Source organism: Neomonachus schauinslandi, chromosome 13, assembly GCF_002201575.2.
Source record: "Neomonachus schauinslandi chromosome 13, ASM220157v2, whole genome shotgun sequence".
Lineage (NCBI taxonomy): Eukaryota > Metazoa > Chordata > Mammalia > Carnivora > Phocidae > Neomonachus > Neomonachus schauinslandi.
The window spans coordinates 85,809,889-85,826,514 of record NC_058415.1 but is presented as its reverse complement, the minus strand read 5'-3'; the positions used below and the strand labels follow the sequence as shown (position 1 = coordinate 85,826,514).

Genomic DNA, 16,626 nt, shown 5'->3' with positions numbered 1-16,626 from the left:
CCGATGCGGGACTTGATCCTGGGACTCCAGGATCATGACCTGAGCCGAAGGCAGTCGCTTAACCAACTGAGCCACCCAGGTGCCCCTCCACTCTTCTTTAAAAGATTTTTTTTTTTTTTATTTGAGAGAGAGAGAGCAGGAGCGGGGGGGGGTGGGGGTGGGCGGAGGGAGAGGGAGAAGCAGGCTCCCCGCTGAGCAAGGAGCCTGACATGGCGCTCGATCCCAGGACCCTGAGATCATGACCTGCATCGAAGACAGACGCTTAACCGACTGAGCCACCCAGGCGCCCCTCCACTCTTCTTTTTTTGGTTGCTGTGTAAACTAATCATTCTTTTTTTTTTTAAGATTTTATTTATTCATTTGAGACACAGAGATACAGAGAGAGAGAGAGCATGAGCAGTGGGAGAGGCAGAGGGAGAGGGAGAAGCAGACTCCCTGCTGAGCCAGGAGCCCGATGTGGGGCTCGATCCCAGGACCCTGGGATCATGACCTGAGCTGAAGACAGACGCTTAACCATCTGAGCCACCCAGGCGCCCCTCATTCTTTTTTTTTTTTTTTTAAGATTTACTTATTTATTTGAGAGAGAGCTCGCGCACATGTGCACACAGGGTGGGGGGAGGGGCAGTGGGAGAGAGAGAATCTCAAGCAGATTCCCTGCTGAGCGCAGAGCCCAACGCAGGGCTCAATCCCATGACCCTGAGATCACGACCTGAGCTGAAATCAAGCGTCAGACGCTCAACTGACTGAGCCACCCAGGAGCCCCTAAACTGATTCTTAAAAGATTTATTGGTTCCAGCCCATACAGACTCATCTTTTTATACCGGTAATGTTTTTCTGATAGAGAAATTGGGCTCTGGAATCAGACTGCCATGTTTAAATCTAGGCTCTGCCATGTGCCACCTGGAGGCCTTGGCCAAATTACTCTTTGTGTCTTTGTTTCCCCATCTGTCAGTAGGGTTAATAATGACATCTAACTCCTAACATTGAGAGGAATTAGCAAGATAGGTATAAACACTCATGCCTGACATGTAATAATTGCTCAACATATATTAACTACAATTAGAATTATTATCTATACTTTTATTCAATGAAGCACTTTTAAGCCACGGATTCATTGTGTAATTGGGGATATAAGGTAACACCACAATGACCATCCTTTGTCTCATGGGTGGCCACTGTCCTGACTTAGGTGTATTTATCATTCTCGTACATGCATTTGCACATTAACAACATGCGTATCCATAAGCATTATGTAGCGCTTTTTATGAGGCTTTACCGCCTTATATAAACGCATCATTCTGTATGTATTCTTCTGTAAGTTGCTCTTTTCACTCAATATTAACTTTTTGAGATTTATTCACGTTGACAGGTGTAGGTCACGCATCTTTAACTGCCACAGAGTCAGCCACAGTTTACCCGTCCTCTAGCTGACGGACATACGGTTTTCTCCCAGTGGATGGGCATGTTTGTTCTTTCGCCCACGGACTCAGCCAGGGATCAGCAGCACCATTAGCACTGAGTACTTACTCTACTCACCATGGGCTAGCTTGGCAGCACTCCTCCACGGGCTTCCTCACAGGAGGGGACAAAGTCCCTCGTCAGGGTCACGTGGAATGAGACCGACAGTGGATTCGACCCAGGCCTGCCTGAGGCTGAGGCCTGTGCCCCTAGCCACTCCGCCATTCTGTCTCCTAGGGAGGAATGCCTGGGATCACACCGAGGCAGGTGGACAGGCACCCGAGCAGGATCTGGGTGAGACCCTCCCGCCTGGCCCTGGCCCCCTGGAAAGGCAGAGGGACCGGCTACAGCTCTCAGATCTGTCTTGGTCTAGGATTGCTCAGTTACTGAGTCAGCACCGTCTGCTTTGGTTTCAGAACCCCCTGTTCCTGCAAGAGTATCTAACACCACTGGAGACTTTCTGGAGGGGCGGCCCACAGGCTCCATCTGTCCCGTGTAACACAAAAGAACTGCCAGAAGCATAAAAAGGGCCACGTCTCTGCTGCTGGCTGGTGGTGAGGGGGAGTGGAATGGAGGCAGGTGTCAGAAACCCTGGGTCAAAGCATGAAAGAGACAATTGGGGAGAGACTAGCAAGCCACTAGCGTGGGCCTGGAGGCTATGGGTGGCCTGGAAGGAGCAAATGGCATTTACTTTGCTTTAATGTAAACTCAGTTTAGAACAATTTAGAATTTACACATTCTGATCTTGGATCTCATTCCAGGGCTTGGTTACTGGGGCAGTGACTATTGCTATTCTAAGACGGTGAGTGTCTGATGTCCCCTAACTGGAGTGGGCTTTGTGGGTTACTGCCTTGCTCTTGGCCCTGGCCTCCTCATGTGTGAAACTGGGAAGGGAGCCAGCCAACAGATGCAGGACACAAGGGGTCTGACGTGGAGCTGGGACTCAATAAATGGTCATGGTCATCATTACCTCCCTATGAGGCAAGTCTCACCAGCAGACAGCTGGGTCGAGGTGTAACTTCCGCCAACTGGCCTCAAGTTGTGAGGTGTCTTCATGCCTTGAAGGAGATCAGGATTTGACTGAGGACCAAAGAGTAGAATCAGAAGTTCCTACAAAGAACCCCACTCCCCTGGGCCTCCTATTCCAGCAGGTTTCCGGTGTGACCCCAACCCTAACTCAAGGGTCTACTCCCCCAGCTGGGCCAAACCCATCTCCATCTGTCCAGGTTCTGAACAAGCTTCTGGAGCAACAGGACGCACACCAGATCCTGATCTGGAGATCTCATAAGGCCAGAGGGTGTGGCAGCGGGAAGAGAGGAGGAGAACAGTAAGATGGATAAAGTGCCCTCACTGCATGGCCTAAATACACTGCCACCAAGTAGGGAGCATCTGCAAAGACGGAGGCCTGCAATCTCTGTGCTAGACAGACATTTCCGCTAAGGAGCAATAAGACCCGGAAGAGCTCCCTTGACCACAAGCAGTGCCCTGTTGCTGCCCGGGACCCAAGGCAAGCTTTGTGAACTGTCCTCGACTGTGAGACCATTATAGAGCTCAACGGGAGCGATGCCGACTGGGCTCTAGAAGACTCCGAGCCACAGCCGGGGTGGTGGTCTCATCTGCAACGGGCCACCGCAGCAGCCTTCTTGCTTCGACTCTCCAAAGTAAAGCCAGACCAGGAGTCACCGCGGACACCGTGAATGGGTGCTCTGATTGATTGATTTATTAGACTCGAGTGCTTTAGTACAGAACGGTACAGAGATGATACATGTTTGTGCTTCAATACTTTCCAACACTGAGATTCTGAGAATTTCAAGGTAAACAAGTTTCAAGACAGACTAGCTTTTTTAAAATATCCTTTTGATAAATTATTTTTATATAAATAACAGAGAAAGGAAACCCAACACGTTCGACGCACAAGGCCCTGAAGCGTGAGCCCCGTCTGGTCCAGGGGAGGGGACGAAAGAAGCAGTGGTAGCGAGAAACAAACCAGGGCAAGCACCTACAGTTCTGTCCTAAGGAAACGGGAGAGCGGGACAGAGAGAAGAGGCCTGAAAACTAATCCGAGTGCGCCGGGGAGACTCCGAAGCCTTGGGAAGAGACCACCACGAAGCGTCTACCGGGGAGGGCGAGGAACGCACTCCGAAAGGAAAGCGGGCGGCTGCGTGGAGCTAGCACACACCACGTCTGCAAGGACAGCACGAGACAGTAATATGCACACGGTCCGCAGGGGTTCAAGGGCGGCGGGGGGCGGGGCAGGGGACATTTTTGTGACTTCCACTGTCATTATATTTTGCGACAACAGCAGCAGAACACATAGCGCGCTCACCATCGGAGAACGGAGAGCTGCTGAGTCTTGAGGATGACGAGACATCCTTTCTGCATTTGCTTCTTTCATTTTTGCTTTAGAGCTAAGTTTTATACAGAGAATAAAATGATCATTTTCTCTTACAAGCACGATGACATATGACCCCACACGACACAAAATAAAGTATAAAGTATCTTAAACTGAGGATAATCTGAGCGGGAACAGGGTCTGCATAAATCCAATGGGCTGTTTTTCTCCCATGGTCTGAAGTCTTAGGGGTGCAGACCCTTCTCTACAGGAAAGGGCCCTCTGCCCAGGAGCCTGCGGAACCCATTCCGTTCTAGTTTGTTCCTCACCCGGGAGCTCCGCCCAGCTGACCGCGCTGAGAAAGAAGAGCCCTATTGGGGGTGGTGCCCGGGGAAGCAAAGGGTATGGCCCAAAAGGCCTGCCGAACTGCTTCTGCAAGAGACCAAGGTCCTGGTGGGAGCTTGCTCCGCACTTGCTGGGCACCGTGACTTAGGCTGCAAGATTACTTCCCTCAGGATCACAGCCCTGTGGACACGGGCCAGGCCGGGGGAAGGCGGCGGGAGGTGACAGGCTGCACGCACGCAGGCCAGCACCCGGCCTGACTTCACAGGAACACCTCCAGCCCCTTCCACAGCCCCAGCACATGGAGGATAAGCCACTGGGGAAGGCTAAGAGGTCGCTTCCAGCCCAAACCTCCACAAGATGTCACCTGATCTTCACTGCCAAGCTTATCTGGATGACAGCAGGCCGAGGGGTAAGAACTGGAGTGAAGCCAACAGATTAATCCTCAGTTTGAAATATTCCAGCAACAGACATCTCTGTGATTCCCGGAAAGAACAGGAACAACCCAAAACAGATTTTGTAAAACACCCAAATGTCTACCTTCCCATACTCAAGCAATTTGTGCATGTTGCACTGGGTTATATACAAGGTCATGGAATCCTAATAATGGGGAGAAGGTGTCCATTCATTCTAGACAGTTCTACAACTTCTCCAGCAGTGTGTCCCTTATGCGGGAACTTCTCCTCTTAGGACACATATAGAAGATACTCTTTTTAAAAAACACAATGCATTATTTTCTTTTGTTTCACACAAGAAGAGGGCATCATTAAACACGAGAACGCAGCGGCGACAGTGCCGGCCAGGGCGTGCAGAGCTGGGGGCGGCGGTGGAGGGACGGGGTCAGCAAAGTAACCGAGGCGGGCAGCGGTAGGGGCTGCAGCACTGTGGGAAGAGGGTTCGTTTTTTGGAAGGGTGGCTTATGTTTTTAACTGCTTATTTCTTCATCTGTTTTATTCAGTTTCTTCAGCGTGTCCAGCAGTTTCTGTGGGGTGAGAATGTGCGTGGATCCTGGGGGGCAGAAAAGACAGTGAGCTTGCTGGCTCCGGTTCCCACCACGTCTCCTTTCCTGCTCTTCCGTTCCCCAGCTCCGCATCCGTTCCCCCACCCACACCCTGGTCTAGAGGAAGCAGGGAGGGGGCCAGGGGTGGGGTGTTGGGGCCACATCACAATAGGCCTGGGAGACATTTGGGGACTGAGGATAAACAAAACACATCCTCTGGCTCAGGCAGGGTCCCAGGCTATACCAAGGAAGGAACCCGCCTCTCCATCTGGGCTCAGTGTCATCTGCCAGGGGACAGGGAGGCTGCATTTCTGATTCTCTCTTGCACTCGAGGTGAAGCCAAGGAGAGGAATTCCAAACCATACGGCAGGGGAGAGGCTGGGAAGAGGGCGGCGGGGGGGGGGGGGTGGGGGGCTGTGTGTGGAAAGGATGGTGCCTGCTAGGGAGGGAGTGATGGGCAGGGCACCCTGGGGGAAGCCACTGACCTTGGGAGCCAGTGGGCTGGGACTGCCCTCGGCGGGGGGGGGGGGGGCCCCCAGGTGTGAAAGGGAAAGGGCCAGGGTACCTGAGGCCTTACCTTGCAGAGACCGCACATTGTAAGAGACTAGAAATGCTTGCAAAAAACTTAAGCTAATGGAATTAGATATACTTCTATTGCAAAAATAAAAAAAATAAAATAAATAGATGAAGTCCTTTTTCATAAGGAGAGAGAGAGCTAAGAAGTGCAGTAAAAAAAGATGCATGGACCATGTGGCTTGGACATGGACTTTACTGGAACAGAACAGAAGTGACCGGTGTGTGAACATGAGGCCGGCACACATGCAGCAGCGGGCTTCAAAGAAAGAGATCCCGGTGGGAGAGAAGAACCGAACAAAAGAGATCCGTACTTGAAAATGTGCCTCCCTGGAGGTGCGGGCAAGGGCATGGGCCTTGGGGGAGTGGGGACAGAAACTGCAGAGTGCCAGATTTCCACCCGGAGGGCGGCAAAAGAAGGCTTTGGCTGGCTTGTTGGGGTTGATTCCAAATACCAAGGGGCCCTGTGCCTTCGACCACGATGTGCTCAGCTGACCTGCGACGGCTGGGACCGCAGGTCTTGAACCTGCCCGGTCCGTCCAGACCTCTAATGTGAGGGGCTTCTTCCAACATCCCATCCTCTGTAGTTCAAGCCCTAGCCACTCTGTCACTGCTCCGAGGGAGGAACTGGTCCCTGGCTACTTAACAGCCCACACCAGCCCCTGCACTGACCATTGCCCTGCACACCTGAGTCTCCTTCAGGAAAGGCCACGGGGCTTTCAGCAGTTTGTTCCTGGGCCTTTTTACAGCTCTGCCCTCCCCCAGAGGTACCAAAGGCAGACTCATTTCTGTGACCTTGCTAATCTTCCTACGAGTCCTAAAGAACGTCAAAGGCTACTACTCCCCAAGTGAGAAAACAGGAATAAATGTTGCCCAATTCTTAACAGTGAACCATTGCCAGAGTGAGGGTCTTCCAAATCTCAACTCCATGCAGCCTGTGAGTCTACATCTAGAAAGTCTCTGGATATTTGTGCAGGGATTAACTTGGGGGCTTTCCAGGTAAAGGCGACAACAGTGCCCATGCTAGAGAAACTGTCCCTAATGCCCTCCCACGCCATCCAGCTGAGTTCCAGGAAACACGACAGAAGACTCGATTTCCTGGAAAAATCAAAAGGGAGCCTCTGGTCAGATGCCTATCCCAAAGTGCTCCCTACCCTCGCTTACATGCAAATTCAAGGTCTTAGGGAGGCCAAAAAAGGGTTAAGGAATCCATGCTCCTAGAACTTGCTACTATCTAATAGCTGACCATCTGGTGTTCCCAGTCTGAGTGAAAGAAGAAAGTGTCCAGGACTGAGTATTCTGGGCCCAAACTCACTGGGTGTCTTTAAAGGATCCAGACCAGCTGGTGTTAATCTGAATCACCTGAGAGCTAATGCTTGTCACCCAATCACCTGAATTAAAACCCTGGTCAAGCTTTCCACCACCACAAACTGCAGACGGAGCTGCATGAGCCTATAATACACGTGCCACAAACTCATGTTTTGAACCCACGGGAGCTGACCAGGTCGGCCCTTCAGAACCGCAAGGGGATTCCTCCGCTCTGAGGTCTCTCTTATGCTCCGTAAGTGCAAGACTGAGAAATGTGAACGGTGGTCTCCAAACACAGTCATCCGAAAGACTGTCAGAGCTGTGGGCCAGACCCAGTGAGCTAGCTCTGCCAGGACAAAACCTTTCCTCACTGAGAGAATCTGGAAATCAGAGTGCTCCTACGGATCGGCTGGTCTAGGCATTGCTGGCTTTGGCCGAAACGCACCCACCAACTCAGCAGATCCAGGGAGGTACCAGGGAATGTGTACATGTAAGAGCAACCCAGGAGAGTTTGATGATCTGCCAGGTTTGGGAAACATGCTCTGGCCCACCCCACATCCTAAAGATGGGAGAACGAAGCCCAGAGTGGCAGAGTGCTCATCTGCAGCCCTTTGGTGGCACAGCCAGGCCCGGAAGGCAGGCCACTGGTCTCAATTCTGGGCACCCTGGGCTCCTGGCCCAGACAGGGGACATGCAAGCGAATGCTTAAATAGCAGCTGGGCAATGGGTTCACTCTGAATTCAGATTCAGATCTGAGTCCCACTGAAAAATGAGACTTCTCTGATTCCAAATGGGAATAAAGCAAAACATTCAATATAAAAAAACAAAAACTTTCTCCCCAGTGCAAGTGTTGTGGACAGCTTTTCGGGGCACCTCCACTGGCTTCGGGCGGCCCCTTGGACATTCCCTCAGGATTGGTACTTTTAACACAACCCCCCAGAGCCGGGGGTGAAGATCTAATGCAAAGACTTCACTTCTGGACCGTATGGAGGGATGACTGATTAATGGGATTAAGGTGAGGCATCTGTGCACTTTGGCTACCCACACCTGCTCCCTTCAACCGGCACCTGGGGGAGAGAGAGGCACCAGAGGACGGAGTGGGCACTGGCACCCACACGCGGGGCCCGCCGGGGACACGCTCACTCACTGCTGAGCGGGAAAACTCATCTCCTAGAAGCTAAGTCGCTGCAGACACTGACTTCGACAGGGGACAACCCCGGCCCTCTCCTGTCCTGCACTGTCCTCGTCTTTGGTCACCTGGATAATCACAACAGAAGGGGGCAAGTCACAGTTTCATCTGCTTTCCGACCTCCCTGGGATTAGGGCTCCATGTCGCGCTTTTTCCTAAAGGAACTCTCTAAAACACAACACTGCCCCCAAAAAGCATTTCAGAAGCCAAGAGTACACAACTCAAGTCTATTCGTGTTCTCTGCTCAGATGTCAGCTGAGACCCTCTGTGGTGGCTGAACATAAAACAAAGGAAACCAGCCTGCGAGGGACAGGCTGCTTCTGAAGCAGGGACTCCCAGAGCGAATCCTAGCTGGAGCCTCCGAGCTGTGGGTTTGAGTCTTTCAAACCTTGCAAGCACTCCGCCACTGCTGTGGCCTGGACTGAACATCTGTCCCTGGTAAGTCTTACAATACATCCCGCAGCAAATGCTGATCACCTACCTGCCATCTGTACACAGAACCAGATGTCTCTGATTACCAACCAACCAAGGTACTTCTAAACAAAGACGATTTTTTTTTTTAACAATGACTATTTTTTAACAATTGCTTTTATTCACCACCCACTGGCTGCACTTTCTAGGGGAAGGCAGCTGGGCAGGATGGGAGGCAGCCCAGGGCCACAGCCAGCCCACCATGCACCGTGCAGGCTCATCCCACATGCGGCTTCTCCCCTCACTACTGCCCGGGGGGAGCCATCTCTAGGCCACAGGGAGGAAAGAGGAGACCAATTGCACAGCTGCCTGTTCTGACCTTTAGAGTGAGTCCTTTTCTGGCCTGAGCATGTTATGTTTATACAAACAAGCACGCTTCTCGTGCTCCCTGGTTATGGTTCTGATGGCCCAATCCCCTGAGGTTCATCAGAGATTGCAAATGCATGAGGGTAGGACTGCAAGCTTTGAGGACCCCGATCTGAATTACTGAATGAGACGGTCAGAGCTCAAGGAGCCTGGGGCCCTGCGATCCAGCCTCTCTGCATTCTGCAGTGTGTGTGTGTGTGTGTGTGTGTGTGTGTGTGTGTGTGTGTGTGTGTGTGTGTGTGTGTGGGTGTGTGTGTGTGTGTGTGTGTGTGTGTGTGTGTGTGTGTGTGTGTGTGTGTGTGTGTGTGTGTGTGTGTGTGTGTGTGTGTGTGTGTAGGGGGGAAGGGGCTAGAGTCCAGGCCTCGCCACTGCTCACAGGTGACTCGTGTGTGTGTGTGTGTGTGTGTGTGTGTGTGTGTGTGTGTGTGGAGGGGGGACCTGCTCCCGGCAGAGCTGGGGCTAGAGTCCAGGCCTCGCCACTGCTCACAGGTGACTCATGTCCCGTGATTCACCAGGCCACATCTCAGCCTGGGGGGGGGGTCGGTGGAGCACACAAAGTCAGGTACACAGAGTGTGGCCTCATCACAGACTGCAAAAGAAAGCTAGGGAAAAACTAATGCTACAATGGAGTTCCTCAGTAACCGTCTGTCACATAACACAGCAGAGGAGGTTCCCAGCACATGTGAGGGATGGAAAGAGAGAGGAAGGAATGAGGACAAGAGTAAAATCTGGATAATCTACCAGATGGACACCAGGGTCCTGGGTAACAGGTAAAGGCACAAGTGTGGTGGGAGAGAGAAGACACTCTTTTTAAACAGCACACTGTGTTAAGAACAAATTTTAACCCAAAGGTTCCCAGATCTCACTAAGAGACTTCAGTGCGAGAGAGGGGTATGATGACTCAGTGCTAGAAAAAACCCACAGGAGAATGAAAATAAAAGCAATTACTGAAAGAGTAACTATGAAGGGCCATTTCCCCCAGACGAACATGAGACCCGAGCTTTCCACTGGGGGCTGGAGTTCACCAAGTACACGATGGCTTGTGACCCCATCACCCCCTAGAAACTTCCTTGAGCTGAGCGCCTGTCCTGGGAAAAAGGAATTTCTGTGTCTAACTACCACTGACGTGGAGTCTATTCCAACGAGCCTCCCTCACGATCAGGTACCCGTGGATATCTCCACTGGACTTCTGCCTTCTTAGACATGATGGTCCCTTGAACGCCTGCGGGCCTCACTCTCAAGTTCGCACAACCCCCACACAAGCAGGAGGCCATGTGTTCCCTGCCTGGTGCCTACAAATTCACCCAGGCCAGCAGGCTTGCGTGCCATGCCTCCAGCATCCCTCAGCTTCCAGCTCCTCTGAAGGACTGGTCACAGCAGTTATGATCACTTTTGGATTAAAACCCAGGGGGCGGCACCGCCTGACTGAGCAGCAGGGGACCCAGGGCACGAGTGAGCTGGCAGGCCGGGGCCCAGAGGCTCTCGCGGCAGGGTCTGTGAAGGCAGCACCGGACACATTTTCAATCGGTGTTAAGAACTGCAAGCATTTTCTTGTTGAAAGAAAATCAAATAAATAAACTAAAAAGGGAAAAAGAAAGAAAAAGAGTGACGGAATAATCAAAGAAAACCCTTCAGAGTGGAAGAGTTTCTTTTCTGTAATAAGCTGCTTTTACTTTGTTTCTTTGACTCTCACTCCATTGTTGGAGCCTGATCCTCAAAAGATACCCTAGAGGACTCCCTGAAGTCGGGGTGTCTCAGGTCCATGAGAAATTTGGTGGGAGTGAGAATGTGAGTAGAACCTGCGGGAGAACAGAGTCCAGCTGACTGCTTGAACAACGGTACGTTACAGGAACATGCCAACTCAGGCCCATGTTTTATGCAGCCAATGAGGTGTGAGAAAGCAAGACGCGAGCACGCGCACACGCACACAAGCCTCAAGGACAGGCCTCAAGGACAGCCGGCATGCACAAAGCGGGTGAGGCCACGCTGCGGACGTCAGCTGTCTGCGCAAGGCCTCTCCGTGAATCTGCGGGGGCAAATTTATCTCCTTAGGGTTCCACCCCCCAACAGGGAACTGCAAGTCAGGACCAAAGTCGAAGAGGGAGATTTACACCAAAGCCTGGCTGTGACAGCTTCTGCCCAGGAAAGCTGTATTTGAGCTGAGAATTATCAGACACATGCATGCAACACATACACAAGCAGGGGGCAGAGGGAGCTTTATCACGGGGTCCACGTAAAAAAAGGAGAAAATAATACAGGGAGAAATGGCGACCAGCTGCGGAAGTTCCAGGGAATGGGGAGGGAAGGAGAGGATGTCCAGTCTCCCCACTGAATGGTGGTCTCTAGAAAGGGGGTTGACAGTGCCAGGTCCATCTTGACTCACCCAGGAATGGCCACATAGACTGGTCTGCAGAACCTGCTCACTCTGAGAGCTTAGTGGGCACTGTGACTTGGTTACCCCAAAGGGGAGGTGTAAAACGGACACAGCTCATAGAGATCAGGGGCACGGCCAGGGCAGTACGTGCCGACAGCCTTTTGTCAGTGTCAAGAGGCAGCCCAGGAGGTGCAATCCATTTTGTCAAGGGCAAGATGGGGCAAAAGGAAGGTATCTGGAGTTCACTCTTCCCCTTCCAGCCCTAGAAACTGTGGAAGCTCCTGCAGGCATGAAAAAGGAGTAAAGTCTTCTGCTGCCTTTAAGTCAGCTTAATGAGTTGCTTGCTTTCTTCTGGAAAGGAAATGCCAGAAAGGGTATGGCCGACCTAGAAGTGGTAGGAATTGGAAGGGGAGGCGGGATCCCTTAGCAGAGTCCAGCAGTCAGGCCAGTATGCTTCAGGCAATATCTGCTCGCAGGCTGTGTCTGTCCATCTCCAACGGACAGGTAAAGGAGGGGGCGATAATTTACCTTCCATTCACTGAGCTTCTTCTGGATATGAGGCCCAATGCCAGGAAACAGACAAGTCCCACCTCAGGCCCAGTGCAAGGCTCTAAGTGGGTGTTCTTAACCCCGTTTGGTTGGGTAAGGAAATCGCAGCATGGAGAGGTGGAGCGCTTGCTCAAGGTGACCCACTTGGCAGTGGCCAAGCAGGGACGGGAGTCTGGGTGTGTTGGAGTCTGTGCTCGGGCGCTTCCCACCGCTTACAGCTGCCTCTCATCACGAGACACAGTGCAGACACGAGGAAAGAACCCTTTGCCCCTCAGCTGCTGCTGTCCACAAACATGTCTAGAGACTAAGTTTTGCAGGGGCAATGGAGAATCGAAGACAGAATGAAACACCAAAGCATGGAATGGGTCAAAGTGCAATGAAGCAGCCCCTTCCCTCTAGAACACATGCCCCCACTCACCTATTAGCACTTCCCACTTTCCATTGGCTTGGGTCACCTCGTAAGCACAACGCATCTCGTTCAGGCTCACGCCCCCAAGGATGAAAATAATGAGGCGGGGACCACTGCGGTACTCCCCTGGGGCCTTATTCTTATGCCAGTGCCCATAGCGGGCGCTGGGGTGGGGGTGAGAGAGGGAGGGAAGGAGGAGAGAGAGGGAAAGAGAGAGAGAGAGAGATTAATTATGTTTATCTGCACTGAAGTATTTAGCACTTCATACCTCAATGACTTATTTACACATTCATTCTGTACACCAGTGACCAAAACAGAGTAGTAGCGAGTGTTGGCCGAGCTGAACTGCTGTGCACATTATCAAGGGGTCTGGCTGCCCATGCTGTGAGCTTGTCACTCTCTTGGAAACATGAGGCGACAGGCAGGCTCGAGTTAGCTTTAAAGTCTGGCGTGTTACACTCCCCCCAGCTTCGCCCCTCGCGGTGGTTGTCAGGCTTCTGCCCTCGAGCGTACAGGTTTCTAGGCTTGTCTGGGACCCTCGGCTGGCAGTGAGCGGTGACGGTGGAGTCAAGGCCTGCCGTCAGGTCGGCACGCTGATTCACACACTGAGCACCTCACCGGGCTATGGTCTCCCCTGGCCCCGCGGTGCCGCCCCGAGGGAGACTCAGCCGTGCCCACCGAGAACTCGCGGTTGAACTGGGCTGGGTGGGGAGAAGGAAGCAGGTCAGAATCGTGCTACAGAGGAGCTCAGTGCTATCAGGACACACATGGGAGGGCCTTCTAGCATCATCATCCAGGCATCACCGGAGAAGTCTTCCCAGGAGATGTGACACTGAGCTCCTCCTGAAAGACAGGCATTTCAGTGGTGGGGCAGTTCCCCCCACTGGCCCTGAGCTGCTCTTAGTAAGTCTTCACCTCGTCCTCAGAAACAATGAGAAATGGGTTGCTTCCAGGTTAAGAAAATGGGGGAAATAAAGCAAAAGCAAAACAAGGAGAGTCTCAAGTGAAATCTCTGCCCTTCTTCCTAATGACAGCGTTAAAAAAAGTCACTTTCTGATCCTGAAGGTGCCAGGGGCACATGGGGTCAACACAGAGAAAATCCTTTGACAGTCTGCCATCGTCAGCCCGCCTGTCTGCGGCACCACCGGGGATTTTGAATTTTACCCCAGTGTTGGCAATCGACATTTGGCCTCCACTGGCATCAGAGGGGACGCACAGTGCCACAGAGGCCACATGGGCCTGCAGCCTCGGCCTAAGCGAAGGCCTGAAAGTGAGGGCGGGGGCGCCTGGTGGCTCAGTCCGTTAAGCGTCTGCCTTCGGCTCAGGATCCTGGGATCGAGTCCCGCCTCAGGCTCCCTGCGCAGGGAGCTTCTCCCTCTGACTCTCTCTCTCACCCTCTGTCTCTCATGAATAAATAAATAAAATCTTTAAAAACAAATAAAAGTGAGGGCAGCAGGCTGGGAGGCAAGAGAGATGGCAGGCAAAGCACGAGCAGGAAGATAAGCATGCAAAGTGTTCATTTTGGGAGGTAAATGCTACTCCAGGGCCCCGGCATGCCCTCTTTGGAGCTAGAGATGCTCCTGTTCCAAGCTCAAAGGTTCATTCAGCCTTGACTCTTCTCAGGAGCCACCCCAGGCTCTCTCTGTCAAAGAAAAACAGTAGCACCCTGGCTCAGAGGCTGCCACCTCAGGAAAGGTAAGAGATGCTTCTGTGGGTCAGGGAACAGCCTGGACCACATAGACGAGGGAGGCCAAGAAGAGTCTGCAGGCAAAATACCTTCAGACATCCTCACAGAGCACAGAAGGGAAGGCTTCCCGATGCACGGCAGGAGGAGAAAAAGAGGAAACGCCTTTGAAAACAGACCCTGGAAGATATCATGAGCAACCAAGAAAATACACAGTGTTGGAGAACCCAGGGACAGAAGTATGGATTGCTGTCTACTCACATCTCCAAGCTGAAATATCTGAGCATCACCAGGTATGTGGCAGAAACCCAATAAACCCAAGGCATCCACACTTCCATCAAGCATGATTCTGAGAAACGCAGCTCTATGCAGACAACATATTCATCCCCTTCAACTGATTAACCAAAAGTGAAAGCAGAATACACTGAGCACCTACTATGTGCCAGGCTCTGTTTTAGCAACTGAGGCTAAAATAGACACACAAATCTCTGCCCTCGCGAGGCTGACATTCTAATTGGGGGAGACTGGCAGTAAGCAAGAGAAACACAAATACTCTACTACATGCTGGTATAATGTATGGAGTGAACAAAAAAAGGAAGGGGGAGAGGAGGTGTTGGGGGGTGGCTATCATTTTTTTTCTTTATTTTCTGTAACACCTTTATTGAGAGGTAATTCACGTTATACGATTCCCTCATTCAGCGTGTACAATGCAGTGTATAGTCACAGAACTGTGGACCATCACCAGTCAATTTTAGACAATTTTCATTACCCCAGAAAGAAAGTCCATACCCGTTAGCAGTCACTCCCCATTCCACCACCCCAATGCCTGCCCCCCATCCCCAGCAATCACTCATCTACTTTCTATCTCTACAGATTTGCCCACTCTGGACATTTCATACAAATGAAATCATACAATGTGCAGACTTTTGTGACTGGCTTCTTACACCTAGTATAATGTTTCCAAGCTTCACCCATGTTATGGCACAAGTCAGTGCTTCATTCCTTTCTTAGGCTGGATAATATTCCATTGTATGAATACACTATGTTTTGTTTACCCATTTATCTGTTGATGGAAATTTGGGTTATTTCCACTTTTGAGCTATTATGAATAGCACAGCTAGGAACACTGGTGTAATGTTAAAAAGGATAGTTAGGGAAGGTGGAGGAGATAAGGGGCAAGCCACACAGATATACTGGGGAGAGATCATTTCAGGCAGAGGGAAAAGCAAGTGCAAAGGTCCTGAGGCAGAAGTAAGCCTGACATTGCAAAGAAGGGAGCTAGTGAGGCAGAAATGGAGAGAACAAAGGGAGGAGCAAGGAATGAGAGTGGTGGGAAGCCGGAGGGTGAAGGGCCTGCACTCTGGCTGTGATGAGAAGCAGTGGGAGGGTTCTTGTGGATACTCCTACTTCGTAAAAGGACCACCCAACAACCAACCAGAGATGGGCCCACTTCTCCCACTCACTGGCTCAGGGTTCTCACTCACCTGACTGCGGTGGTACTAAAGGAAGCAGAGGAGCGAGTAGAGATGTAAGGGTAGTGCTTGGTATCAAGTTTGTCTTCAATTGTGTCCTGGAAAGAAAAGAGACAGATATTGGGCTTTTGCCATTTGTTTGAGAAGGGCCAACAGAACCAAGGCAAGATGGTTCAAAGAACAAGTCACTTAGCACAGTGACATGGCCAAGTTTGCAACAACCAGCATCCCCCCGGCCTGCTGCCCGCTCTAGGTGCCTAGCACGGTGCTCCGCAGGGACCAGACGCCCTACGACTGGCTGGTGCACGGAGATCAGTCTGCAGGGCTGCTTCTTTAAAAGTTAAAAAAAACAAACAAACAAAAAACTGCAATGGGGCGCCTAGCTGGCTCAGTCCGAAGAGCATGCGACTCTTGATCTTGGGGTCCTGAGTCCAAGCCCCACGCTGGGTATAGCGATGACTAAAAAAAAAAAAAACTTCAACAAAACTGCGTTCATTTTTCTTGCTTCCCTTCTAATTTGTTTTTTCTTTTTCTTCTACATTCTACGTGAGGTTATAAATGTTGCATTCTGTCCAATAAATTCCTGACACTTGCCATCAGTCTTGGAGAAACTAGGCATAGGCACAGTGTCTCAGGCAAGACAAGACCTTCCACCTTCAGTTTCCCAAGGGTCTAATTATCCAGGGGGCGGATTCCAGCTATGCACCTCCTGCTGTCTAGAACTCCTCCTAATAGCTACCATGGGAAGCCTACACACACACACGCACGCACGCACGCACGCACGCACGCCCGCGCGCGCGCGGTTCTTCAGGGGAGGGGGAGGGGGGGGGGGGCAGGAAAAGGGAGCAGAGAACAAAGGAGCAAAGGAGATAGGGGGTGGGCTTTAATTACATTACAAAGAAATGTAACCGGTTCCTAGATGTTCATGTTCACCCATCCTTTTGGTCTGTGGGTTTTAAAAACAGGAAGTTGACTCACTATATATATTTAAAGTATACTTATTTTAATAAGTCCGCAGGAACACGGACTGCTTGAACTGACAAAGGAATTCTGGGAAAGTCCCCTCATTGTCAGGACCCCAGTCTTGTCCACCTACGGA

General features: G+C 51.5%; 1 protein-coding gene across 1 annotated transcript in view; it reads right to left on the bottom strand.

The window, feature by feature from the left end:
* Window positions 1–4,544: 4,544 nt before the first annotated feature.
* Window positions 4,545–16,626, bottom strand: part of STXBP1 (syntaxin binding protein 1) — a 67,929-nt gene continuing 55,847 nt past the window's right edge. The window contains exons 17-19 of the mRNA XM_021691265.1: window positions 15,540–15,625; window positions 12,381–12,535; window positions 4,545–5,140 (exon numbers count right to left, since the gene is read on the bottom strand). Of these exons, the coding sequence (XP_021546940.1) occupies window positions 5,058–5,140; window positions 12,381–12,535; window positions 15,540–15,625 (324 nt within the window). The 3' untranslated portion in view covers window positions 4,545–5,057. The remainder of the gene's footprint in view (window positions 5,141–12,380; window positions 12,536–15,539; window positions 15,626–16,626) is intronic.